Consider the following 24,270-nt stretch of genomic DNA (forward strand, 5'->3'; position numbering starts at 1 on the left):
CGGACTGTTTATCGATAGGCTAGAGGCTACTGCTACTGCCATCTCCAAAGCGCGGCTGTGTTTTCTTCCAATGTTTATTAAATTTGAAGCAGCTAATGCAATTTAAAGGCTTAAGTGACAAAATATTCATAACATAAGAATGTGGAACACTTCAAATGTGTATGATGAAACGACCTCTGAAAATGGCGACAACGAAGAGCAGAAAGCTTCATACATTAAAGAAGATCATATAGAGGTATAATTACTAAGTTGCCCTTAAATTTACAAATATTTAAACGAAATTATGCATTTGCAGACCGAGAGGAAAAGTTTGCTACTCATCAAACGGAACAACGTAGCCCTACAGAAAAGACAGCTACCCTACTCAAGGCCAACGCCGCAGAACCGCCAGGAACTTGTCGAGAGCATCGAACAAGACCGTAAAGTGCTGTCGGCGTACTTCAAAAGGTTGAGCTCCCAGCGAGATGAAGTCACTTCACCAAATGCAGCTCCACCGGCGGCTGATTCCCCTGTTCCTCAGAGAAACAGCTACGATCTTTTCTTTGAGAGCGCCTGCATCAGTGTCAAAGGCTTGCCACCCAAACTGGCGGCGGAAGCCAAGAGCCGCATCTCCCAGATAATCACCGAGTTCGAAATCCGCGCCATATCAGAAATGGAGGCCCAGCAGGAGCACAAAATGCGGGCCCAGAACAGAATGGATAATGCGTCCGGGGTTGTTTACGAGTTTCGTCCCTGCTCGTAAAGTAGGTTGGGTGTTTGCCTTTCAACTACCTTAACTCATCCTATACACTTCACATTTGGACGCCACCTAACTCTGGACTATCAAAATTCATAATAAAAATTTAAAGCATTCTACATCCAGTTAACACTTAGGCGGTCATTTGGTCGCGTTTCGGCCCTAAATTATTGTTGTTCGTTAATTTAAAGTTGGATCAATGGCCGGAAAGTTGAAAATATGCATCATTGGGGCTGAGGGCTGGTAAGTTCTTTCAATTACCAAGTCTAAAACACATTTAACTGCTTTCAAATGGCTTTTCTAGGGGCTCGGCCATTGCCGCCGTCGTGAGCAACAATGTCTTGGAGGGAGACTTCGACAGCCGGGTGCATTTATATGTCTACGATGAAATGATTCGGGACACTGCCCTATCGGAGATCATAAACACTCGTCACGAGAATGTCAAGTATCTGCCTGGGATCAAGCTGCCCAATAACCTGGTAAGGAAATTCTTGCAGTGTTTTGGTATCTGCATTATACAAAATATTTTTGTATTAGATCGCTGTAAATGATCTTTTGGAAGCTGCCCAGAACGCAGATATCTTGGTATTTTCCACCCCGCTGGAGTTCGTGCAATCCTACTGCAACATTCTGTCTGGTAATGTTAAGGAGTCGGCCTTTGCTGTTTCCATGACCAAAGGATTGTTGAGCGAGAATGGGGAGGGGATTGAGCTTGTTTCGCACGCCATTAGCGAGAGTCTGGGTATCCCGTGCTACTCTATGATGTCTGCACATAGTGCCATGGAGATGGCACAGGGAAAGCTGTGTGAGGTGACCATCGGTTGCAGCGATAATTCTCATTCCAAGCTGCTGATCTCTGCTATGCAAACCAATAACTGCAGAGTTATTTCTGTTAATGACGTTGACGGAGTAGAGCTGTGTGGAACGCTCACAGACGTCGTTGCCTTGGGAGCGGGTTTCATAGATGGTCTGCGTCTGGGTGAGAATGCACGGTTGGCAGCCATCCACTTGGGTGTCAAGGAAATTATGCGGTTCATTAAGACGTTCTTTCCTTCCTCCAAAATGTCCACATTCTATGAGAGCTGTGGCGTAACCAACGCGGTGGCTTCCAGCTTTGGTATGTACAAAGAAAAATGAATCAATTAATAAGTGTATAATATCAACTGCGCTAATTTAAAGTCGATAAAAACGTCACATTTGCAAAGAGCCTAGTAACATCAGGCCAAACCATTGAAGAAATAGAAGCAAACCTCCATAGTGGCCGCAAGCTTTTGGGTCCCATGGTGGCCAGTAATGTGAATGCATTTTTGGAGAATGGGCTTATGCAACACGAGTACGTATAAACTAGATTTTAAGACCCTAATAAACATACTTCTAAAACTATAGATTTCCGCTTTTCACGGCCATCCATCTTATATGCCAAAGTGAGGCTCCGCCGGAACTGATGATAGAGGCACTGAGAAACCACCCGGATCTAAGGTAAGAGATTTTAATGTTCAAATTACCCTTAACTCATCATTACTCCTTTTACAGCAGTTCATCCATTTCACATTTACTGAACCATGAAAGGGACGAGCTAAAAACGGACCAAGGCCTTCCCGAACTGAGGACTGCTTTAGATAAGATATTGACGGAGGCGGGGAACGAAAACATTAAGCAGCTCAAGGTTATGGACGATTGGACAGAAGTAAACGATTACGACGTCGAGGAGACGTACCATGAAAAAGTGGCATCACGAGATTCCTGTCTTGAGACCGAAATTATGCCAAGCCGTCTGAGCGTGCAAGCTGCACAGCTCTATAATGACATCCGGGATGGGAATGTTGGGGTGGCCTTTAAAATGGACATCGATGAAGGCAATCGCCAAGTGCGGCTCTTGCTAGAGAAGGAAGACGAAATGGCTAGCGATGCAGCCTTGACAGTTATTTCATCAAGATTGACTGCGGGCCAAGAGGATGACAATGCCAGGATAGGCCACGGACACATAACGAACACTTCCGCGGAATCCGATCATATGTCCAGCAAAAGCATTCCCAGTGGCTTGACTACGAAGGATTCGCCTGATGTCCTGGATTTGAGTTGCGAATCTGAGCCACTACATTCGTCAAAACAAAATAGCCAGCTGATGGAAGATGCGGAGACAAATTTCACGGAGCGTTTAAAAGTGAATCAACTTAAAGAGCAGATTGATAAACAAGAAGCGGCCAATTTTAAAGCCCAAGAAAATCTTATAAAATCTATAAGACAAACAATTCAGGCTCTCGGTGATAAAGAAAAAATGGAAAACCTTATCGCAAAAAGCAAAATGGAGGAGGACCCCTTCCAACTGAAAAGCCAAGTTGAGTCTTCGCAACTGAAGAGCCAAGTTGAAGGGGAGTCTTCGGAACTGAAAAACCAAATACAAGAGGAAGCTTATGAACCTATAAGTCAAGCAGATGAGGAACCATCCCAAATTAGAAGCCAACTAGATGAGGAATCTGCTCAGCTAAAAAGTCTAATGGACGAAGAAAATAGACAACTTGAAAGCGAAATGCAAGACGAGAGTAGCCTATTGAAAAGTTCAGCAGATAAATCCGAATTTGTTGCATACAACGCGGAAGAAGAGCAACCCATTGAAGAACCAACAGATAACCATCAGTATAAATTAAGATCAGATACTAATAAGCTTAAAGAACTTATGTTCACCGATTCCAGGGAGCACTTGGAGTCCGAGAAGCACATTGAAGTGAAACTTCAAGACGAACATGACTTTGATCTGGATGAGGAGCCAGCTATAGGAAAAAAAGACCCTACTTACACTAAAGAGAACTTGGAGCTCCAGGAGAGGCTCGAGTGGCAAAAGCTAAAGCAAACAGATAAACCCCACCATCCTTATTCTTCAGCGGATCTTGAAGATTCAACTACCAATGAAGGTAACGCCAGGCTTCCGATAGAGCATGACAATAGATTCCAGAATGTGGATAGGTATCAGGATAGAGAACTTGTTCAAGTAAGAGCTGAGTTGAAAGAGACTAGCGGAGCCGAGAGCGAAAAGGAGATCAACTTGATTAGCGAGCAAAGGCCGGATCAAAACCAAGATGAGGTCAACTTGCGCCCCCATAGCCATATCAAGACGGAAGAAACTGGCCATCACGAGTGGGATTGGCTAATGAACAATGAAAAGATCGATTCCGACGAGCAAAAGTTTTATGCCAACGAGAGGATGGAAACACTTAGCGAATCTGACCAGGATAAGTTGCAGAATCTTAATTATCAACTAAAAGAAGCCTTGCAGCATGATTTGGATGTGATGTCCGCAAGCAGGGGTAATGATTCAAATGAGGTGCTGTCCGAGGAGGACTCTAATCCAGAAGCTGCTAAGAAAATTACGGAGCAACCACTTAACCCCACTCCAAACCAAATCCCCGCAGTCCCCTTGCCAGTAACAATGCCTAGTAAACAATCACATATCCGCGAGGGCAGTCCACAGTTCCAGAATCAACCTAGATCTGTTCCACCACCCTCGCCACAAACAAAACCACAGTCGCCAAAGGAACAGCAGCCTCGCCGCACAAATGCGCCCGTCGAATTTGGAAACAAGGACGAAGCCATGGATCTAAATGAGTCAGCTTCTGATCAAGAGGTACCTAAGCGTAAAAAGATTTCGAAAACTGAGGCCGTGATTGAACCAGTCGCTAAGGATGTCTCCATGGCCGAGCCAAATGAGTCGTTACATTCTAAAAAGGAAACTTCACCAGCTAGTTTGAGTAAGCAGGAAAGCAAAAGGAAGCAAAAAAGGAGCTTAAGGAGACCATCTAGTGATTCTGATAGCACTAAGACAACGAACGAATTCGAGAAGCAACGTCAGATTATAGAAAACCAGAAGGCACAGCTGGAAAAAATGGGTAAGAAGATCAGCGTTATGCGGCAGGGTCAGGATCGTCGGGTTAGCTACAAGGGTCATAACCCCTACAGCGCTGACCCGGATCTGGAGTCTAGGCCACCGATGGACACCAGCTTCGAAAAGGACAGAACGGGGGATTACCAGGGACTGGGCCATCAGCGTCGCAAAGTAGTCGTGGCGCCGCCCTTTCATCCGCCTATCAATCCACGAGTACGCGTGCCGCGACCACCTTTCGATGGACGGGATCATGAGTTCCATACGATGACTACCGCGCCAGTGGACAGACACCTTGCTCCGGCAGCTAAGTGGTCGTCTTTGCCCACGACTCTGAAGCTGAATCGCAACTCCCTGGTTGCCAACATACAGGTCAAGCACTTTGCCGCTCTGCCCTGTCAGGCGTTGCCGAAACCCATATTAAAGTTGCCGATGGGAGTGCCACGCACGCCCACGTTTTCAAAGATCCTCTGCGCCTTGCAGTTGGGATTGCTGGCCTCCTACCTCGCTTGCAGGAAGGACTAAGTCCTAGATTAGTAGCTCGGCTTTTCGATTCCCCCAATAGCAGCATGATCAGCATCAGCATCAGAAGCATGATATAGAATACTTTACTTTTTTAAAAAATAAATGGTGTTAGATTCAATCTAAATAAAGGGTGTTCGAATTCATTTACATAGAGGGTGTTAGATTTAATCTAATGGCTATAGCCATATCAGTTCTTGGAGATGCTCCTGCTGCAGCGGCACTATATGTTGACGGTGAAATATCAGTCGATTCTCCTGCGATTGTAGTGGCCGGAAATTCTTTAGCAACGGCCGACCGCGCTCATCTCGGAGGTTCCAGAATTTGGGCAGATCCTGGTGCGAAATGGGAAGGACCTCACCGAACACGTGCCACTGAACCACCGGTGAGCATGGTGGCGTCGTTAGGGAGCCCTTGTACGTGTAAAAGTTTCCCCTGTCAAGAGATCCCAGCAAGGATCCCAGGGTGAGCCGTTCCTGCACAGTGTAGCTGGCATTAAAGTTGCCCAAATGGAGGAGGGAACTAAAGATTTCACTGAGTCCGGGCTGATAAAAGAATGGCCCCGACTAAAAAGTGAATTGGTAAATCGGTAAGTAGAGCGGTAAAGTTAAGCAAATCCCGCATCTCTACTTACTCGAACAACCTTAAAGAGCACCGCCAGTACTGTAACGCCATCGCTGTACTTAACAGCCTCCTCCAAGTTTAAATACTTTGTGTTCCGATGGACTATGTGCATTTCCAGATCAAAGCGGCGTCCATTGAGCAGGTGCTCCGAGCCCTTGCTCTCGGGGGATCCCCAATGGAAATGCACGGCCTCGGCATCGTAGCAGTCCCGCAAGAGACCTCCTGTTACGTAGGGCTTCACGCCATAGATCGTCGTCGGAACCTTAAATTCCACTATCAACGGAAATGGATTAGTTTTCCCTTTCACTTGGAAGTCCGTCTTATAAAAACCTGTGTGTCCACTATTCCTAATTGTCACCAGCTCATCGAAGAACTCATCATAAAGTGCGAAAATCAGAGGCGGCAAGTTAAGGGGTATCGCCTTGCGTCTGCTAATCGCAATGGGCGACTGTTCTGATCCACCACAATTTGGGTATTTTTCCGGCCACCTCTCCGGGGATTTGTAGTCGAAATCAGTCGATCTGAAATCTGTAACAAAGTTATATAAGTCTTTACAATTCCCACACATTCTTGATTTATCTTGGGCGAGCTTCTCCATATTTGACGAAATACCCAAGAGCATCCACCACCAATGGACGTGGTCACTTTGCAAAACCATTAGGAAGGCCGTTGGAGCAATTTCTGCACTTGCCAATTTCCCAAAACGTCTTCGCAATTTCAGCTATTTCGCAGAGCCTACGGATTATGTCTAAGCGTAGCATAATTGCTTGATTTTGGGTCCGGACCATGGAAACCTCCTTTTGTTTACATTGTTCCGAGCGATGGATCGCACACGCCGCTCTTATAACAATGGATGGTACTTCGACATCTACTCCGCCCCCGAAATTGACGCGCTCATTGGGTTTCATGGGGCATTTGTGGATGCAAATTTAATTATTGTTATTATTTACAGCCACCGGGTTGTTTGCTATCCATTAGATGAACCGCGATGAGACAGCTATATGGGCGTCGAGTGTGACATATGAGGGTTCGGTTCGGTTCGGTTCGGATTGGTTTAGTTCGGTTCAGCCGGAGGGGATGGCTCATAAATTCCCGTACGGGCAAAGGCTACGCAATAGGTGAATAGGTTGGTTCCGGGTCGAAAAATCTCAAGATCTGGGGCACGTTGTCTGGGGACGACGATCAGTCTGCTATCGATGGCGTCTCAATACCAAGGTGATCCACAGTTGTATCGTATTTCGTTGGATGCGACACACCTCACTGGCTTGCATTTCGGTACTCACTTGCGGCGAACGGCAGCAGAAACAGAAGACGCTGATAGAAGTCATCAAGAGCCGGAAGATGCATTTTCCACCTGATCACTCGCTATACACTACTACAGGCTATAGGAGTTGTCTTCGCCAATCTAGTCCAAATACGCTCCACACAGTAACCCCTGACCGAAGACCGAAGATTTCCAAGCGCGCGTAGCTCTGCAGACTGAACCACGATCGGCTTAGGCCAAAACCTTTATACCAAAGGGCCACAGTCTGGGCTTTGGTTTGGCTTCCGTCTCCGTCTCGTGGACTGGGAGAGCCACATTGTCAAACGCTCCACGGAGCAGCAATAGATGGTAATCTCGACTCGAAGTTGTCATACCCGCTACGCGTACTGCTGTCTGAGCACCGTTACCCCGAAATTAAAAACTATAATTGAAAAACTTGGTTCGATGGGGACAAATGCAGATTACACAAATTGAAGTTGAAATTCCTTGGCATAACTTAACCCGTCTATGGTATAATATCTAGGTTCTGCAAGTTCCATTTATAAGGCGTTTTATTTATATAACGGAGAAAGGAAAAGTTTATTCATATATTTAGGTTCCAAATAAAGTACTTCATACTTTAACATTGTTTAATAACTTAATATTGCGTATATAGGTAAGTTTGGACATATTTGAAAGTTTAAAATACCCTGCATCTTTTTTGGTTACAATATTTTAAAATATTTCAAATGTTTTTTTTTTTATTAAAACGCAAGTAAATCGTGTTTGCTTTGATCTCTGCTTATGACATCCTCTTGTAAGTCAGATACGCGGCTCTTTGGTTGGTTCTTGAATTACATGTTAATTTTGTAAGCCTGGCTTAGAAAGGTAAGCAGACTGCAGACTCTTGAGATCCAGTTTCTCAGTTTTCGTCAGTTGCAGCTGCAGAATTGAAAAAGTTTTTATTATCTAAAAGACATACCGCACAATAAAAAAAAATATAGAACATGGCTCGTACATACGTTTATGTTTTACTTATACAATGCGAACTTGAAACAGCTTTCAGGTGAGTTTATTTAATAAATCAGCTAAATTTAAAAACGAATTGTCGAAAGGAGCGTGTCAGACGATTATCTTCATCGAAATGAAGATGAACACTGTAATGGCAAATTTTAAAAAAGAAATTAGCCAAATTTGTTTTTGTTACTTTTGCCATCAAAAGGTTCTTTATGCAAAATGTTATGTTTGACTCAAAAACATGTTACTCACCACCTTTCACTTCAACCAAAGCAACAAGTAATTAAAAGTACTTCGTAGATGCTAAATAAGTTGGGCCCAAAATCGAAATAAGTACTTAATATGCATTTACTTACAATTAGACAACCATGTTGACTGGAATGTAAACACTTCGTTTTAACTCAATTTTATGGCGAAAACACAAAAACAAATACGAAAATTTCAGTAAATGTTACTATTATTGATTTTCCCCAGTCGCGATTCGAAATTGAGCGTAAAACCCAGCGAATCAGCTGTTTGGCGGCAACGACAGCACAACAAAACAATTAAATATCCGCCGCAGCCGCAAAACAATACAAAAAAAAAAACAAAAGCAACAACAAAATAAACGAACAACAACAACAAAAACCAACTGCGCCGCGATAAAATTGTTTGCCAATAAGAATCGGGCTTAGTGCGGATTGGCATCCGAAAGATACAGGAACGTGGTGGCTGCAGCTGCAACGGGAAGACCATGGTTTTCTTCAAGTTCTTGAAGAGCAAACTGTAACGTATATAAAGGCAACCACAACACAAAGTAAACACACGCGAAAATCCTAACGAAATAGAGAGATACAACAAAAAGATACGAAAAAAGATACAACCCACGAGAATAACAATGCGCGAAATTCAGGCGTAAGTATGCGAAGGCGAAGGTGTGGGCGCGCGTTGTTTACGTCTAGGAAGTATCTGGTGTCCCCCGAGTATTCGGCTACCTGGTACTGGTGCCTACATAGGCGGGGAATCTGCAAGAGAATCCGAGAACCAGTGGGATTCGAACTGGGACCGAAAACGCGAAAGCGAACGAGAACGTGGCGAGCAAAACACAAAAACCCAAAACGACGCCGAGCCAGCAAATAGTATCTGTGTGAATGAATGGGCCAGCTTTATTGGGGGTGTGTTCGTGTGATTATGCTGCCGTCTGGACATCAGATAATGCGAATTATATTTTGTTTTTGTCTCGTCATGTTGGCCCAGCCGCGCGCGATTTTGCCGCGCTTTGTATCTATCAGATACACTAGCCGAAAAGTATGTGCGGAATGCGCCGTGCTTTCGTATTTCGGATTGTTTTTTGTTTTCCTTCTTTTTTTGTCGAGGTTTCGCGGGCTTCCGCCACTGGACCGCGCTTCAATCGCATCCGGACGGTGTCGAGGTGAGCACACATTCAAATTCTCTAGTCACGAATCTCGGTTGTACGGCGCTCGGCAGTTCTAGTGGAAACATCGGTACCCTTATCATCCGCTGTCTGACATTAGCTACTAGCACCTCCAAAAAGATTGCACTTCACCCCCAGCCAACCGGACAACTAAGTCCCCCACTAAACTTTATGGTGGATAAACCGAAAGCAAAATAAAGAGGCGAGGTTAGATAAAGCTTAGAATAAAGTGTCACTGCGTTGGAATTACGAGCAAAACCCGCGGGCCATCGAAAAAGTCCTTGAATTACATTGAAAACTGGCTTAAATCGCAAACGTTTACTTTTTGGAGTAGTAAAGTCAAGATTAATAGTAAACTTTAAAAAAGTGCTGGTTTAAGTTTAGGCCGTAACACTTCTTATATTATTACTTATTATATTTATGCACTTCATGTATTTATGCAACTTTCAAAAGTATCTCTTTCCCATCCAGCTCCCAATTTATGACGAAAACAAATCGCTTGGTGATTTTGAGGCATGGCGAAAGTGATTTCAACATTGAGAACAAATTCTGCGGTTGGCATGATGCGCCATTGAGTGAATTCGGTGAGATTAGGATTAAAATAGTTTAAAATACCCAGTTAACTTCTTATTTATCTAACAACTAGGCGTCCAGGAGGCCCTGACTGTGGCGATTCCCGCGCTCGTCCAATCCGAGTTGGAATTCGACGTGGTCTATTCATCCGTATTGAGCAGATCTCGTCAAACGGCCGAATTGATACTCTCCAAGTTGAACTGCGCCTATGTGCCCATTAAGGAGGATTGGCGGCTGTGCGAAAGGCACTACGGAAATCTGACTGGTTGCCGGAAACGAGTGGTAGCCGATCGCTATGGGGAGGAGCAGGTTCAGGCCTGGCGACGTGGATACGACTGCGTACCGCCGCCCATCGATGAGAAGAACCGCTACTTCTACACCATTTGCAGCAATCCCATATTCGATGATGTTCCTCGCGGTGAGTTCCCCCTCGCGGAATCCCTTCACATGTGCGTCGATCGAGTGAAACCCGTGTGGAAGGAGGTCAGGCGGGAAGTGTTCCAAGGCACCCGGGTACTAATGTGCGTCCACGGAACTGTGGCCCGTGCTCTCGTCCAGCACATTGAGGGTAAGTTAGATAGGCTTAGCAATAGCTTATGGTTTACATCGATGGTCACTCCGTAGGAATCTCCAACGAGGCCATCGAAAAGGTTAACATTCCAAATTGCGTGCCACGCGTCTATGAGTTCGATTTGAAAACGGGAGGCTTGGTTGGAGCTGCCATCAATCTGGGGGATCAGGAGTATATTAGGCGGAAGACAGCCCAGGTGGCAGCCATTGGTGACTGATTGTGGAGCACTCCTCTCGACTTTTTTGGAATTTACATCGATATGTGGCCGACTGCATTTACTTAAGCCTTTGCCGCTTAAAGTCCGAGAACATCGGCTGATAAGGATATTATGACTACTATTTATTGGTCTACACCATCTGATATTTTCGGCCAAAAATATACAATTTATACAAAATATAATTGATGGAGAAGATTACATATACGTACATAAATATAATAAAAATAAGCTATTTCGTTGTATGACGTCAAATTGGATGCTACACCAAAAAAAAAAAAACATTTTTTCCAAGTGTATAGTTTATTAAATTGTTTTTCTCAAGCTTCGTTACGATCGAAAAGACGATCTAGTAAATGCATTATGTAATACTTTCAGTTGTTGCCACAGCCATTTGCCTGAAGTGCAATTAGTAGTAGCTCTGCTCGTTGTAGAGCGGACCCAAGTTGTTTGGCAGGATGTATATGTCCTCGGGACGACCGTTGAACACGAACGGACGCTTCAGCGATGTCAGCTTGGAGTCCTGCTGAGGAACCGGCATGGAGGCGAGTCCAAAGCTCTGCTGAGAGCCTCCATAACCACCCATCGAAGGCGACGACATGGGTCTGTAGGGATTACTAGGCGTCGGTGGCCGCATTCCATATCCACCGCCACCCAAGCCAGGTGTCAGGGATCCCATCGCCTCACCCGGAGATCCGTTCACTTGGTAGACTCCAGTGGGCTTTCCGTTGGCCAGGAAGTTCACGGGCAAATTGAATACCGAACCGTAGGCGGAGAATGAGGGCATGGGCTGGTAGGTCAGCAGTGGTGAGAATCCACCCCCAAATGGAGCCGTTGGCATATTGGGCAAAAACATATACGGTGTGGGCGGCAGTCTTACGTAGTAGATGGGCGAATTGCGGGCTGATGACGCGTGATTGGCCCCAGGACGCCGACCACCGGAGGCTCGTGACATCACCACATCCTCGAGATCGTTGCTGGCGCCAGAAAAGGCGGGATAGAACATATCCGGAGCCAGGTAGAGTGGGACGGGTATGAGCACTGGCTGGGCATAGCCAATGAAGGGAAGCATCTTGGGCATGGCATCGTAAGGATTGCCCTGAGGTGCGGCATATGGACTCCAGGGATAGTTGGCAGAGTTGGGCAATCGCGACTCCTGTTTCGACTCCTGCATCATCTGGTAGGGATCGTGTTCCTCCTCGTCCTCCGACTTTAGATCCTGCTGCTCGCCCAATGTGTCTTGGACATACTGCTGCGTGTGGATCTGCTGTCCCTGCGACTGTTGTTGTCCCACCTGCAGTCCTGGCTGCGAGGATTGCAACTGCTTCTGTTGGCTCTGCTTCTTCACCAGCTGGGCTAGATTGGCTGCCACAGAGTCGGCCACTAGTTGCTCCAGCACCAGCAGCATTAGTATGATGCTCCACATGTGGTTACCCATTTGATAGCTGTAATTGGATCATGGCATTGGCGGTGAGTATATCTTCTGTCGATCCCCGACTGACCCCAAGCCCCATTCAAGCTGATTTGCATGCTTCGAGCTAGTTTCTCACACTCCAATTGCGCAACCAGCGGATTTTCCCCCACCAGCACAAGTGAACAACGGAAAAAATATGGCCAGTACTTTGGAGCCCCATCGCCGGCCGAGATCGGAGCAAAAAGTATACCCCGAAGTGTGCAGTATCCCCAAGCTAATAATTCATAATTAAATAAAGTAGGCACTTTTGGTTTACTAATATCTACTTATTAAATTGTATTCTACTCTGAAGTAAAGCCGCTGTTTTTCCATTTCTTTGCTTAGTATGTGTTCGCATTCAAAAATTTTTAATTTTTTTCACCTTTTGATCGGCAATTTTAAACAATTACCCTTAATTTTATGTTTGATGTTTTCACACTTTTTCCACAAACACTTTATGTACAAAAATTTACCTGGTCAGTAAGTGAAGATCGGTGATTTCTTAATTTAGCAGAAGAGTCCTAATCGAAATGCTAACGAATCAATTGGCCCACTGGTCGGCAGGCGCGTTCAACTGGAAATGAGTGTGATCGCGGCCAGAATCGACGCTTTATATATGGGGGCCTGGCCAGAATCCCCGCATTCCCGGTTCCCAACTCTCTGCCGACGGCGCCGTCGACGGGAGCTGCGCATGCGCAGCATTGAAGAAGCGAAGTGAAGTGGTTAAGTGTGTGGTAAGCAGAGTGTTTGGGCCATAAGTTTGTTTGCATTTGCTTGGCCTTTCTCAGCGATCTAAGGGCATGATTTTGAGGTTCTGTGGCAAGTGATAAATCGTCTAATTGCCAGCGGCTTAAACGCCGGCTTAATTAGCCCCGACTGTGAATAAACCTGACAGCTGCAAATTATATAAATATCCACATGCACTTGCTGCATTTTGCTAGCCAGCTTGGTGGAATCGCGAGCAATGTTAATTATACCGGCAAAAGGTCTCTCGACTGGTGTAACAAGAGCCCTGCGAGAAACGCCCGCGATTATGCATTTTAATTTTTATGACAGGGCAAAAGAAGACGTCGAGTTTGAGTCGGAGATGGGCTCATTAGTCAATGATATCCGCCCTGCATTCCACATGGCACCTAGCACCAAGCAGATAGCACCTAGTGCCTGCTTAAAGCACCTGCTTCTGCTGATCTAAAGATCTCTTCCCAGTTGCATAATTGAGCATAATTGTGCGATTGCATCGGCGTGCCTACATATTTAGTTAGTGTGCAACTTTATTGTCCGCCTAACGATTACCAGGCAAGAGCCAGTGTAATGCCAGCCAAAGAATCCCAGGCTGGCCAGGAAAAGGAAAAGGGAACAGGAGAGAACAGTCTGTCAAACAGGTCATAATTATGCCAGATACTCCACATACTCCGGTGCAGATAAACCCCTGCAGGCACTATTAATATTCTAATATGAATAATTTGTTTATTTGTCAAAGCCAACGGCACTGGCGCCGGCGTTGAGATTAGAGCAATAATAAATTACGCAGCTAATTAAGCGGCGATTGCAGCAGCAGCAGGAGCAGTAACATCCACGCAGATGCAAAAGATACAGATACATGCCGCAGATTGCGGCAACTGCCGCAACAAGCGACGACAATAACGAACGGTTCGTGTTCTATGTGTGTATTACTATTACCCAACTCAAGGCACTATCCCAGAGTCCAGCTAAGAACCAAGCCCAAATCCAAGCTCAAACACAAACCCAAGCCCGAACCCGAAGTACCCAACTTGGCCAAGCCCCATGCCACACGTAATTAGCCTTGGAATGTCCTTGTGCACGTGACTAGCCCCGCTCCTCGAAGCCTCTGGCGCGAGGATCGCAGTCGCCCTGGTGTGGGGCTAAATATAAAACGCGCGTGCCTGCGGATCATCAAACTTGGCCACTTTCCTAACGAAGCCACGTTAGGTGACAATGTCGTTGATGCACTGCCCGAAAATATTTGAAAGTCAGCATGGCATCTTGTTATGTTAAAATATACGACTATTCAAATTCTGCCTAGCTAGTTGGCCTGACATCAATGAGAAATGGTTTACAATGATCTGTTCCAATTACTACGATATATTTAATATCTAGCTTAGTACATTTTATTTGTGCAGTAAATCATAGTATAGTACTTCCAGTGGATTTGTGCAGTGTAGAATTGGCAGTACTATCTTGGTATCGGTATTCGGAACGTAAACAACTAACAGCTATCAGGCTACAAGGGTTCATTAACACCAACTGACAGCCTGGACACAAACATGGCCCAAACAAAACGCCGTGCTTGCTGGGACCACGGCTGATGGCCATTGCCATTTAAAAAAAGCCAGAAGCTCTCGTATTAAATCATCAGCTTCATCATCACTTTGCTACCGGCACACTCGCTTGAGCATGGCCCATCTAAAGTAAACCACTTTTGTTTTTTACACCAACAGAGAGAGAGATATAAAAAGAAATCGAAGCTAAGACAGAAGATCGGCGGAGAACTGGGTCAGAAGCAGCACGACCGCTGACGAGATTCTGAATTATTAAAAACCCCTCAGGAAGTCGCCCTCCAAACAGACTATGTAAACAAATTACTCAGTATCTAAATACCCTTTATGGAAAAATTTCATCGCGCAATACCTCTGATTCTATTAGTTGGGTTTTAAGCTCTAAAAGAATTGTTTGTCTTAAATACCCTTTAGCTGCACTTGAATACTCACCCCACACGAGCCACACTCAGCTACTTTCTTTAACAGCAAACAAATTTTCAAAAGCCCAATTGCTTGCAGTTCAATTTGACCCAATTATTAAATAAACAGTTGAGAGTTTGCTAAAGCAATTTAACCAGCGGCTGTGATTGGAACTGAGTGTTATCAGTTTAGTTTTTATATTACCTTTAATTAGCTTCAGTTCATAGAGATTCTTGATAAGAAGTTGGATAGGGTTTGACCAGAAATAGTACTTTTCACATCAAAATTTTTCGAAGACGAGGTGGCCGAGAGGTTAAGGCGTTGGACTGCTAATCCAATGTGCTCTGCACGCGTGGGTTCGAATCCCATCCTCGTCGGAAAATATCCTTTTTAAATAAAATTTTGCTTATTGCTTTTATTCTTTTCAGTTTTATTTATTTATTTTATTATTGCTTTCGTTTAAACAAAAGTATATTGATTTTAACCCTAGAAAAGATTAGAAATGTAATTAACATGGAGACCAATAAAATAAATTAAGGATAAAATTAAAAAGAAAAAAAGACAACCGACGAGGATGGGATTCGAACCCACGCGTGCAGAGCACATTGGATTAGCAGTCCAACGCCTTAACCTCTCGGCCACCTCGTCTTATTGGAATTCGCTGTTTTAGATCGTTTTTTCAAAGAGGTATGAAAATATTTTGCATTAATAGACTGCGAATTATGTCCTTAATTTACATACATACCATACTTACCATACATTTTTTAGAAGTTCTTTGATCTTGAAATGCTTTTGCCAATAGAGCTCTTAGATAATTGTATATATTATTTGGGGTTCTTTATTTGTTCTTATAATTGAAATTAAAGTACTAGAAAAATACATGAATACATGCTATAATCTAAGGAAATAGTAAATAAAACTATCATTACAAAACAAAAAAAAGAAGTCGACGAGGATGGGATTCGAACCCACGCGTGCAGAGCACATTGGATTAGCAGTCCAACGCCTTAACCACTCGGCCACCTCGTCAAGTAATTTAGTTGGGCCCAACAGTCCTCTCATTTTAAGCGGGCAGCAATTCGTTGTTATCGACAGCAAGCTGTACATATAAGCATTAGAACAGAACATTGTTATTGCGGTGGCTTTTGAAGTTCATTACCTGCAAAATAAACTAAAATATGGGTTGTTTGCTTAAAAGTTGGTTGTCTGCTACTTGAAAATGTAATTTTTCTAAAATGAAGTGCATATTAACTAAGCATTTAACCGATAAGAACGAGCACTGCTTGCCGGTAAAGCAAGCGGTCCACGAAATGAGCATTTGGCTGTCAAGGTTGCATAAGACGAGGTGGCCGAGAGGTTAAGGCGTTGGACTGCTAATCCAATGTGCTCTGCACGCGTGGGTTCGAATCCCATCCTCGTCGTGTTTTCTTTTTGACTTTTTTTAACATGAACAAAGTTGAATAACGATTTACCGAAAACTAAAAATAAACGTTTCGAGTCATTAAAACACAGACAATAATCCCAGATGCTTATCGGGTTTCAATTGAATTTATAGTTTTACAGCCCCGCTTGCAGACAGGAGACAATAATGGCCATCTCAGCAATTTAAAAGCAATGAAAATAGATACATTGATAACAGCTTAAGTGTCGCTGATGGTGGAATTGGTTGATCTTTTAGATGGAAGATAAGATGCGATGTGTGTGGATGATGCCGGGGCAACCGCTAACTAGATGGATTCTGCAGAAACCGGGTTTATTGACACCGTGAAAAGGGTCATAGCCAGACCAAATGTGACTTGGGATGCCATTAATGGCTCGTTTGGCTCTCAAGGTCGGATGGGATGGGATCGGCCATGGGGCAAATCTTTTTGCAAGCCCTGGCGATTCGCATTTGGGCCAGCTTTAAAAATGGCAAATACAAACAATGCCCACTCTCGAAATTAAATTCCAATTGAAATAATAGTTCGCTTTTGCTGCCGTCGGCGAGCAGCCAAAACAATATAAGCCGCCGGGTAATTAACGTCGTTTCCAATGATTTCTTTCTCGTCCGCTGGCCGGCTAATTAATGCATTTAACGCAATTACAATACAAACATCAGGGTATATTATGTTTGCCGTTCGGTTGCGATTTCGTCTGCTTTTCCTTTTAACTGGGCAACTGGTTTTCAATTATCTAAATCTTACTTCTCGGTCATTAATGAAAAAGCCAAAGAATTTGTATGCCATTTGATGGGCGACGTGTTAAAATCCTCCGGCCACTGAAAAAGGCAATAAAGCAATTATTTACGATCAATCCGCACATATGTCTATTTTTCGCTTGCTCTGATTGTTAGCCACTTGGAAAGTTTCGCTGGTCCGCTATATGGCCAGTATAAATCACCAGGTCGGAAAGATATATATCGGTGAAACCTTAATTCGGTGTAGGAGGTGATGATGTTTTCGAAGACCTGATCAAGCTCTATAAGGCTAAGGACTTACATGTCATGTCAGCCATGTCAAGATATGCCATCTTCAAAGACAATTGATCTTTGATGACAGTCGAAGGTCGAAAGTAATTGATGATCACAGATCGCAAGCACGCCAAATAATAATTACCTAGTTTTGTTTTATTCAGCTGCCATTGCCTTGACATAATTCAGAAACTTAAAAAAACCATTGTATTTCTTGCCAATTTGGTGCCACTATGGTTTCACGATCCATGTTATCTTATTATAGGCTAAAAAGCGCATTCAAAGGTATCTTTTATAAAAAAATTAAAAAAAACCAACTGAAAAGATATAGTTACTTAAAGAGATATTTTATAGTATCTAGTTATTAATCAGCATAACTAAACGGTTGTCAAATAAGCTTGCAAAACAGATTGTTGCGATTAGAACTCGAACAGAACACGGGGAATCCCCTAGACTTCTTCTTACTCTCCTATGTACTCACTAAGTCACTCTTTCTTTCTTCGCTGGACAGCTTGAAGAGCTCTTTCCCCGAACCACTTGAGCCCCTGGTTATGACTCAATAGACCCAGACTCAATAGATCTTGTATAGCCAAATGGCAATCCAATTCGCCAGCCAATCGCCCCCATTCGTTGTCGGTGGAGGCCAAGCTCCACTGGAAATCGCAACGCCCATTTTAACCTGCTCCCTGCCCCCGGGGACTTTCACAAAACCCGCGCAAGAATTCGCTAAACGTTTTGGAACGGATGAGCAAATATTGAATTTTGCGGCTGACAATCGATGGCTGGCTGGCTAGCAGGTCTTTTCCTTTCGTTACACTTTTCTTTCTCCGTGCTCCACAAATATTTGACTTTCGATGAAAGTCGCTGAGCTGGCGACGTGTTGGCAGTTATGACCCCGATATTATCCAGGGGGCTAAACTCTCAGAAATGCCAAGTGCACCGGCGAAGCGGGTTGGTTGACATAGCGTTGCGGTTGCGTAAGTCTACAGCTTCATTCCGAATGCATTCGATGGATAGCCGATGTGGTGTCCACATGCCAAACACCCCAAATGAGAAAACCAAATCACCGGAGACGCCGGAGGTGAAGATTGTGATGAAGATGGAGAAGGAGACAAAGACTCAACTTAAGGTGCCCGAACCCCACATGTGAGTCAGTTTATGGGCTCTGTGTGGGTTTAATGAACCTGCGAATTTATCGGCAATAAAAGATTCGCTATAATTGGCCCATATATAATCGTTGCGATTTAAGCCGGCTGATTAGTCGCCTTACCAGTGACGTACCTCTGGCGGTGGGTGTTCCCGCCATTCATCTAAATGGATCTTCTAGCCCGGCAGTGTGTGTCTTCATAAGCGGCTAATTAAAACGTTGCCAATGTAAATGAAGGCTAAGAGCCCCCGCCCCCCTCCCCAACAACTTCAGTTCACTTCACGGCGTGCTGGCGAATGCTTAAAAATTCAGTAGCCAAACACGCAAGCGCCAGCAGTCGCAGCCAAGAGACAACATACCAGAGACGAGAGTTGGGAGTTAGGAGTTAAGATTGTTAAGAGTGTGTCTGTCATTCAGACTCGAAGACACCGGCCAAGACTACTGGGTCCCAGTCAGAAACTGAGATCGAGTTTGTTGATGACTTTGGCGATGTTGATAAACACGACAGTGTTCTGTACACAGGGAAAAACATACAAGAAATTGTTCCTTATAGCAAAAACAAATGATGCACTTAGCTGTCTTAGTATCTAATTAAATAAATTCTAAAATGATATTATAATCTACACTTGAGAGTTAATGTGCCAGCAAATCCATGATGTTTCCCATTTTCACCATTCAATATCTCTTAATTTTTCGTCAAGTGCACTCCCAGCTGTCTGTTTTGGTGCCCCGTGCTGGGGCCATCTATTCGTATTGCTTCCGTCAGCATTAAACATATTACTCTTAATAATGCCTAAAACTCGGTTCACACAAGGCGCCTGAAATGGGTATGAAGCGGAGTATCAGTATCAGTATCAGAATCAGCAGAATCAGAGGCACGAAGACGTTACAGATTCACAGAAAGTGGCGTTTGCAGCTTGTTCGTGATTTGTGTTGGCTAATCGTTAACAATTACAATTAGGCCCCTGACTGACCGTTCTGCTGGCAGGTGGTGCGTGCAGTTGGCTGTGAGAACGGGTATTCTCGATATATCTATATATATATATATATATAGATTCCGATTCCATTGGCCATTTGGCACATGCGAGAGCTTACGCACTTCAACACACACTTTAAACCGGAGGCCTAATTGCCGAGAGTTCTGCTTCCATGGCTAATTAATATTTAAAGTGCCTTAACAACCAGACAGAAGCTGGGAAATTGTACTCTTGGCGTATATTTGCGGTTATGTCATTTGTTTTATTTTACAGCCCAAACTTTAGATTGTCTCTGTGGTCAAGAGCGCTGGTGAAAGATGTTTGGGCCCTGGGAAAGTTGGAAATGCTTTTACGCAATCCACCAGCGTGTTAGTTGCTTTTACTTCTTTAATTAACGGCGCATAAAACTGTTCATCAAAAGGAAGTCATTTAATTAAAGCACGTTTGTCCAATATGCGCCATATGCGAATTTTCAGATATTTTCAGATTTTCAGATATCCAAGGATATTTCTAAATCAATCGGTCAGCGCTTCCACACTTACGAGCTTCAAGGTCGAGGGATTTATCTTTTAATCACCCAGCACTACCAATTTGTAATAATGCTACGAACACCATTTGCCAATCCAATTATGCATAAATCCCTTGGAGCGCCACACGCATATCAGGGTTCTCGGGGAGTTGAAGTTGGAGTTGCCTGGTGGCCTGTCAATAAGCCAAACCGAAAAAGCACCCCAAGCCACTTGGAAAAGAGGAAAGCAGACCGGACCGAGACCTAAAACCCTACCTCAACGAAGGCTTCGTGTTACCGCCAACAGCTTTTGTTGTCGTAGGTTCATTTGTAACTAATTTGTGCACAGTATCGGAAAGACAAAGGAGCTGCCAGGCGAACTAGACCCCGATTCCAATCCCGAGCTGAAGTCGAGCACAAGCTCTTAACCCTTCTTCTTACAAAAGAAATTAGTATTATCATAATACTTTTTGTAAGGCGGCTTTCTTATAACAATAGGCATCGTTTATCACATTTCAAAAGAGTTGGGAGCTAAAAGCATAATGAGGTATCTTTAAAAACGATCTAAAAGAAATGTGCAAAAACTAAGAATAGTAAGAAAAAATCTAAAATTCACAAATTGATTTGTAAACATTATTCAATCCGTGTTATCAAAACAAACGGAGAAAAGATTCAAATATATGCTAATACATACAGTTGTATATCTGAAATTTGTACCAATTAGTTGAAGATAAAAAATAATATTATCGACAAATAGTATTCAACTCTTAAAAAATACTAATACATTTCAAATGCTACATAAAAATATAAAATTATAATATTTAAATTTTTGTTTAATTGAGGTTTATATTTTGGAATTGTAAGAAAGGATGTATGTACGGGTTAAGGACCTGTCCCCTATCTTTCTATTTCTCCAGGTGCTTTAAGAAGCTGCCCACCGAGTTGTAATCTAATCGAGACCCGACCGACTGGCCAAGTGGTGTTGGATTTCCTGCTCAGTTCTGGTCGGAGAACTGCAAGGCTGATGAATTTGTTAACCAAATGGCACATGCGGGGCAGGCAAATCCCACCAAGTGCAATTTGCAAGTGTAACAGTAAGTGGACAAACAATAAACTGGCTAATTTATGGCCGCTCATCATCCGAGATCATCTGCCATCCGGGGAACCAGTTAATTCTCCGGTCTTCATCGGCTGGGACCTCACACAATAATAAATCCAGTTGCCGCTGATGACGACAGAAAGGCAGCGAAGTCGGCAGAGGCGGCGGCAGCGACGTCGGCACTGATTTTTGATTTAAGAAGAAAAAGAGAAAAAAACAAATTACAAACAGTCCGCAGATCTCATTTATTTGCCGCACGCCGAGGCGTTCACAACGTTCAAAAGCTGCGCGCTCAAGCTAAAAACTAAAAATACAGAAGCATCGGCAAAGCAGTGCGAGAAAACGCGAAAAGTGCATCTAAGACATTCGCTGTAAAATTTCAATGATCCAACTATAAACGTGATAGAACGTGTGCCTAGCATTACGCATAAATTAATTTCCACAATCTAATGAAGTAAACATCTTTCGCTTGAAGGACACCGTGGCAATAAATTGTACAATCGGCAAATATAATTAAGGAAAATCACTAATCAACAAAGCCAACCGGCAGCTGCAGTCATAGCCATTTAAAGTGAGTGCGATTAGAATATAGACGTATGCCCATAAAAACACATTAAATCATTTGCATTTGACGGCTGGCAGGCGGTTCTTTAATAAGTTTATAATTGCTGCCCGTCCGCATCGAGTTCGCTGCTTTCGCTTGCAGCAAGTTCGCTGCCTGAGTCTTTCGCTTCGCCCGTTTCGAGTTCGTTGCCTAAGTCTTTCGTCTTTCACCAGAGAGAAGCATGATATGATTAATCACGGCTAGCATCACGAAAATGACCTTGGCAATGCCGTTGATATAGGCGCAAAATAAAACAGCCTTAGATAATTGAAGTCAGTGAGTGGACAAATTAAATTTAGTTTTTCAAGTTTCTATTTCCTGAACTGTACGAAGTGCGAGTCATTAGGGTTTTGAACAATTAAATTGTAATGAGCTTTGGCGTAATGTGTGTGGTCTCTCGAATTTCACATCTTGCTCTTTTGGTTTCTATTATCACAGTGATCCCTGAGCACCCCAATCATACATATATTATATATCATGCGGGGCTTGTGATCAGCAAACCAAAAAAATTCCCAACTTTCTGCAATTTGTCTTAGGCGCATATTTTTAGTCGGGAATTCTGCCAGACGCAAGAACTAGACAAATGTCTTTATCGGAAAAACATAAACCTGATGGGATTTGCCTAGCCTACAACCTGTTGAAACGGTGGGCGAAACGCAGACGCCCCTGGTTAGCCCCAAAAACCGTGTTATCCACTTCGATCCCAAGTTTTTCGGTTGTTGCGCCGATCAATTCATTTTTTTTTTACTGGCTCATTAATCACTGATGCGTTGAAATCTGCGCCGCGGATGGCGCTCGACTCGCTCATTAGCGTAATTGCTCTGCCGGCGTCGCTTTGATTAGCGTGCATTAAATGCTTTCATTTAAATCAAATCGAAACGAAAATTATCTCTGGCATGTGAGTGTTTCGGTTTTCATGTGTACACACATGTGGCGAACGTGAGAAACTTACAATGTAAAGGCGAAACATTTTGCGCTTTGATGCGCACAGACAATTTATTTGTTATTTAATTATTCGGCTTTGGCATGTGACTTGCAGAAAATCGCATTGGTTGCCATTATTACTATAATGATAGTGATCGCGAGCACTTCGAGTTCGCCACTTCGGTTGCCACCCCATCGATCAAAACCTTGAACAATCGGACAACCCGTCAAGTGGGGCGTGGGTGGCACTCAGCACTTTCATTGCCCGTCGCCTTGACATTCTCCCACCTCTCACAAATATTTACCCGGCTAACTGGCCTTTTGTACTATTATTTATAATTCAATTTTGTAGTTTTAAAAATATTCCACTTTGGATATTTTTTTAATTTTCCAATTTAATCTGAACTTTTTGTGGGAAAACCACTGCTCTTTGATAAGCCAATTTTAATAATTATTTTAAAATATTTTTTTATCCGGCTTCATCAACCTTTGTGCTCATTTTCAGAATGTCGCCGTTGCTTCCACTGGCATCGCTAATCATCTTGGCCAATTTGGTGGCATCTCGACCCTATTCCTATGGTCCACGGGCAGAAGCGCCTCCCACGAGATTGGCCAACCGGATTGTGGTGCAGTCACCCTCGCTGGACAACTTGTATATGGACTACGTGGTCACATCGAAGCCGCTGAATCTGCGCAAGTACAACAAGAACGGCAGTAAGACGAAAAAAACGAAAAAGGATTCGAAAATATATTACATACCCGTACCCCCACTGCCCTTCCGCCACATACCTGGCATCGGCTTGGATTATCAGCCGATGAAAATCAATCCCATCCTTCACGAGTCGGAGAGCACAACGAGAAAGACCACAACGGTTCGCCCACCGACGACGACGACATCTAGCCCCAATCTGGATCATCGGAATCCGAGCAAAGTACTTCGAGTGCAACACCTCAAGGATTACTACTTCAATGGGCGCCCACATCGACTGCAGGTTGCCCATGCTGATAAAAAGTCCGGTCTGACGGCCCTTAACCTGAAGTCCAACTTTTATTATAACAAAAACATTATTTATTAGTACTGTTAGTTAGAAAATAATAAAAACAAAAGAAAAACTCTACAATTGCTGTGAATTTCGTTGTTTGGTAAGCGAATTTGTTAAGCGGCTTTTGAATGGAACCCACCTTAAAAATGAAATCGCAAAACCTTTCAATTGGATCGCATTTCCTATGAGCCGAATTGACAAAACCCCGCGATTTGGGTCAAAATCAAGCAAAAGAAATCTCTAAAAGCTGAGAGGGGCCATTAAATTTGATGATATCTGTTCGGATCATGATATAAGAGTTAAGCATCATTATTAAGTCGGCTTCCGCTTCGGTAGCATCATCGGTAGCTAAAAAATCGTCTTCACGTGTGTTCCGACCATCTGTCCAATCCATTTAGTAAAAGTAATTACTGTCACCGTTGTCTTTGCGCATGCCAAATGCTACGAGTTGTGCAATAAATAATAATAAATAATAAGGCGCTGAAAAATGGTCAATCGAACTGGGAAGACTTCGAAATCGGGGCAATTAGAAAAAATTTATGGGAATGCAAATTTGTAAATAGCAATTGGAGTTGA

At 43.6% G+C, this 24,270-nt stretch overlaps 6 protein-coding genes and 4 non-coding genes across 15 annotated transcripts; 6 read left to right on the forward strand and 4 right to left on the reverse strand.

Annotated features, from left to right (window-relative positions):
* Nucleotides 1–50: 50 nt before the first annotated feature.
* CG43342 (uncharacterized protein) lies at nt 51–858 on the forward strand. Its single transcript, NM_001260309.2, has 2 exons — nt 51–235; nt 296–858. Exons 1-2 carry the CDS (start codon nt 140–142, stop codon nt 740–742), a joined length of 543 nt encoding a protein of 180 aa, NP_001247238.1. The 5' UTR covers nt 51–139; the 3' UTR covers nt 743–858.
* On the forward strand, nt 746–5,259 carry Gpdh3 (Glycerol-3-phosphate dehydrogenase 3). Of its 3 annotated transcripts, none has more exons than NM_001170214.2 (6): nt 746–979; nt 1,041–1,215; nt 1,274–1,853; nt 1,916–2,069; nt 2,162–2,215; nt 2,270–5,259. In NM_001170214.2, the coding sequence occupies exons 1-6, from the start codon at nt 936–938 to the stop codon at nt 5,136–5,138; spliced, it is 3,876 nt and encodes a 1,291-aa protein (NP_001163685.1). In that variant the 5' UTR covers nt 746–935; the 3' UTR covers nt 5,139–5,259. The 3 variants fall into 3 exon arrangements, with proteins under 3 accessions (NP_001163685.1, NP_732726.2, NP_732725.2); NM_170006.4 differs by having other exon boundaries at nt 785–979; nt 2,123–2,215; NM_170005.3 differs by having other exon boundaries at nt 785–979; nt 2,123–2,215; nt 2,273–5,259.
* On the reverse strand, nt 5,200–8,425 carry CAH8 (Carbonic anhydrase 8). Of its 2 annotated transcripts, NM_001275904.1 has the most exons (7): nt 8,376–8,425; nt 8,025–8,159; nt 7,774–7,944; nt 7,043–7,194; nt 6,090–6,287; nt 5,770–6,032; nt 5,200–5,701 (listed from the first exon to the last, which is right to left on the reverse strand). In NM_001275904.1, the coding sequence occupies exons 4-7, from the start codon at nt 7,104–7,106 to the stop codon at nt 5,315–5,317; spliced, it is 912 nt and encodes a 303-aa protein (NP_001262833.1). In that variant the 5' UTR covers nt 7,107–7,194; nt 7,774–7,944; nt 8,025–8,159; nt 8,376–8,425; the 3' UTR covers nt 5,200–5,314. The 2 variants fall into 2 exon arrangements, with proteins under 2 accessions (NP_001262833.1, NP_651033.2); NM_142776.4 differs by lacking the exons at nt 7,774–7,944; nt 8,025–8,159; nt 8,376–8,425.
* Nucleotides 8,426–8,490: 65 nt separating this feature from the next.
* Nucleotides 8,491–11,060, forward strand: CG7059 (uncharacterized protein). Of its 3 annotated transcripts, none has more exons than NM_142777.2 (4): nt 8,491–8,784; nt 9,905–10,017; nt 10,080–10,574; nt 10,631–11,060. In NM_142777.2, exons 1-4 carry the CDS (start codon nt 8,753–8,755, stop codon nt 10,792–10,794), a joined length of 804 nt encoding a protein of 267 aa, NP_651034.2. In that variant the 5' UTR covers nt 8,491–8,752; the 3' UTR covers nt 10,795–11,060. The 3 variants fall into 3 exon arrangements, with proteins under 3 accessions (NP_651034.2, NP_788713.1, NP_732730.1); NM_176536.2 differs by having other exon boundaries at nt 8,691–8,913; NM_170008.2 differs by lacking the exon at nt 8,491–8,784 and adding an exon at nt 9,441–9,640.
* CG13857 (uncharacterized protein) lies at nt 10,900–12,815 on the reverse strand. The gene is made up of 2 exons (NM_142778.2): nt 12,718–12,815; nt 10,900–12,236 (listed from the first exon to the last, which is right to left on the reverse strand). Exon 2 carries the CDS (start codon nt 12,227–12,229, stop codon nt 11,201–11,203), a length of 1,029 nt encoding a protein of 342 aa, NP_651035.1. The 5' UTR covers nt 12,230–12,236; nt 12,718–12,815; the 3' UTR covers nt 10,900–11,200.
* Nucleotides 12,816–15,238: 2,423 nt separating this feature from the next.
* tRNA:Ser-GCT-2-3 (transfer RNA:Serine-GCT 2-3) lies at nt 15,239–15,320 on the forward strand. Its single transcript has one exon. It is a non-coding gene; the product is annotated as a tRNA-Ser (tRNA).
* A 189-nt stretch (nt 15,321–15,509) lies between these two features.
* Nucleotides 15,510–15,591, reverse strand: tRNA:Ser-GCT-2-4 (transfer RNA:Serine-GCT 2-4). The gene has a single exon. It is a non-coding gene; the product is annotated as a tRNA-Ser (tRNA).
* Nucleotides 15,592–15,890: 299 nt separating this feature from the next.
* tRNA:Ser-GCT-1-1 (transfer RNA:Serine-GCT 1-1) lies at nt 15,891–15,972 on the reverse strand. Its single transcript has one exon. It is a non-coding gene; the product is annotated as a tRNA-Ser (tRNA).
* Nucleotides 15,973–16,282: 310 nt separating this feature from the next.
* tRNA:Ser-GCT-2-5 (transfer RNA:Serine-GCT 2-5) lies at nt 16,283–16,364 on the forward strand. Its single transcript has one exon. It is a non-coding gene; the product is annotated as a tRNA-Ser (tRNA).
* A 5,001-nt stretch (nt 16,365–21,365) lies between these two features.
* On the forward strand, nt 21,366–23,770 carry CG13856 (uncharacterized protein). The gene is made up of 2 exons (NM_142779.3): nt 21,366–21,694; nt 23,157–23,770. The coding sequence occupies exon 2, from the start codon at nt 23,158–23,160 to the stop codon at nt 23,725–23,727; it is 570 nt and encodes a 189-aa protein (NP_651036.1). The 5' UTR covers nt 21,366–21,694; nt 23,157; the 3' UTR covers nt 23,728–23,770.
* The last annotated feature ends 500 nt before the right edge of the window (nt 23,771–24,270 follow it).

Source organism: Drosophila melanogaster, chromosome 3R (assembly GCF_000001215.4).
Source record: "Drosophila melanogaster chromosome 3R".
NCBI classification, from domain to species: domain Eukaryota; kingdom Metazoa; phylum Arthropoda; class Insecta; order Diptera; family Drosophilidae; genus Drosophila; species Drosophila melanogaster.